Source organism: Argopecten irradians, chromosome 1 (genome assembly GCF_041381155.1).
Source record: "Argopecten irradians isolate NY chromosome 1, Ai_NY, whole genome shotgun sequence".
NCBI lineage: Eukaryota > Metazoa > Mollusca > Bivalvia > Pectinida > Pectinidae > Argopecten > Argopecten irradians.
Window position 1 is genome coordinate 19,156,548 of NC_091134.1, and position 1,219 is coordinate 19,157,766.

Sequence of the window (1,219 nt, forward strand, 5' to 3'; positions counted from 1 at the left end):
ACAAACACGACAAATTGGCGACGAGAACGTAAATGAACTGTAGTTTAGTTTGTAATGGATTTTGGAAGAAAATCAAGGTGCTAAAAAACTGTAAGTTGAGATCATTTGTTGGCTTAGATGGGCCGCAATTACTAGTACTTCATTCGAAGAAAACACGTGTTCGTGTGAACGCTGGAATCGAGGAACATTGTGAACTGTTCAAACTATCTTTTTAATTCAGCCGATTATTGTGTCACAGATGGCAGGGCGAATAGGTAGAATTGACACGTTCGATCAGTGTACTGAATCGTGGGACTCTTATAGTGAACGCCTAGTTCAGTATTTTTTATGCAATGACGTCAAGGACGAGAAGAAAGTTCCCGCGCTTTTAAGCCTCGTGGGCGGAAGTACCTACCAACTTCTCAGGGGTCTTACAGCCACACGAAAACCCTCGGAAGAAACTTTTGATAGATTGTGCGAGCTATTAAAGAGTCACTTCAACCCCAAACCGCTCGTTATTGCAGAACGTTTTCGTTTTCATAAGAGAGAAAAGAAGGAAGGGGAGAGTATCCGAGGTTACTTAGCATCACTCAGAAAACTGTCGGAACACTGTGACTTTGGCGAGTCACTGCAAGACTCACTTCGAGACCGATTAGTATGCGGATTGCGCAGTGAAAACATCCAACGAAAACTGTTATCCGAAGAGAAGAAAGTTTGACGTACGACAAAGCAGTTGAGATATCTATAGCAATTGAGATGGCAGAAAAAGACTCCACCGAGTTAAAAGGAAATCACAAGGTGGGTGTGAACAAGATTCATGCCCAGAAACCCAATAAACATAAACATTCTTCTCGTGCACCTAAGCAAGGGGGACATGGACAGTGTCATACCAGCACTGGCAGCGCTAGTAAATGTTACAGATGTTTAGGTAACCATCATCCGAATGCATGTACATGGAAAAATGAGACATGTTTCGCGTGTAACAAGAAGGGTTACATCAAAAAGGCGTGTAAGTCATCGCAACAGAAAAAGGTTCACCACAATGACTGCGAGTATGACTCGGACATTCAGATTGCTAGCCTGGATATTCATTCAACAAGTGTACTTAAGGAAAGCACTATCTGGCTTTATCCGGAGATTAATGGAATCCGACATAAAATGGAACTAGACACAGGATCTGCTGTATCTGTGGTCACCGAGAAGGTATTTTAAGAACAGTTAGCAGGACGTTTGACAGACT

General features: G+C 42.5%; 1 protein-coding gene across 1 annotated transcript; it reads left to right on the top strand.

The window, feature by feature from the left end:
- Positions 1 to 238: 238 nt before the first annotated feature.
- On the top strand, positions 239 to 697 carry LOC138316707 (uncharacterized). The gene has a single exon (XM_069258391.1). It carries the CDS (start codon positions 239 to 241, stop codon positions 695 to 697), a length of 459 nt encoding a protein of 152 aa, XP_069114492.1.
- The last annotated feature ends 522 nt before the right edge of the window (positions 698 to 1,219 follow it).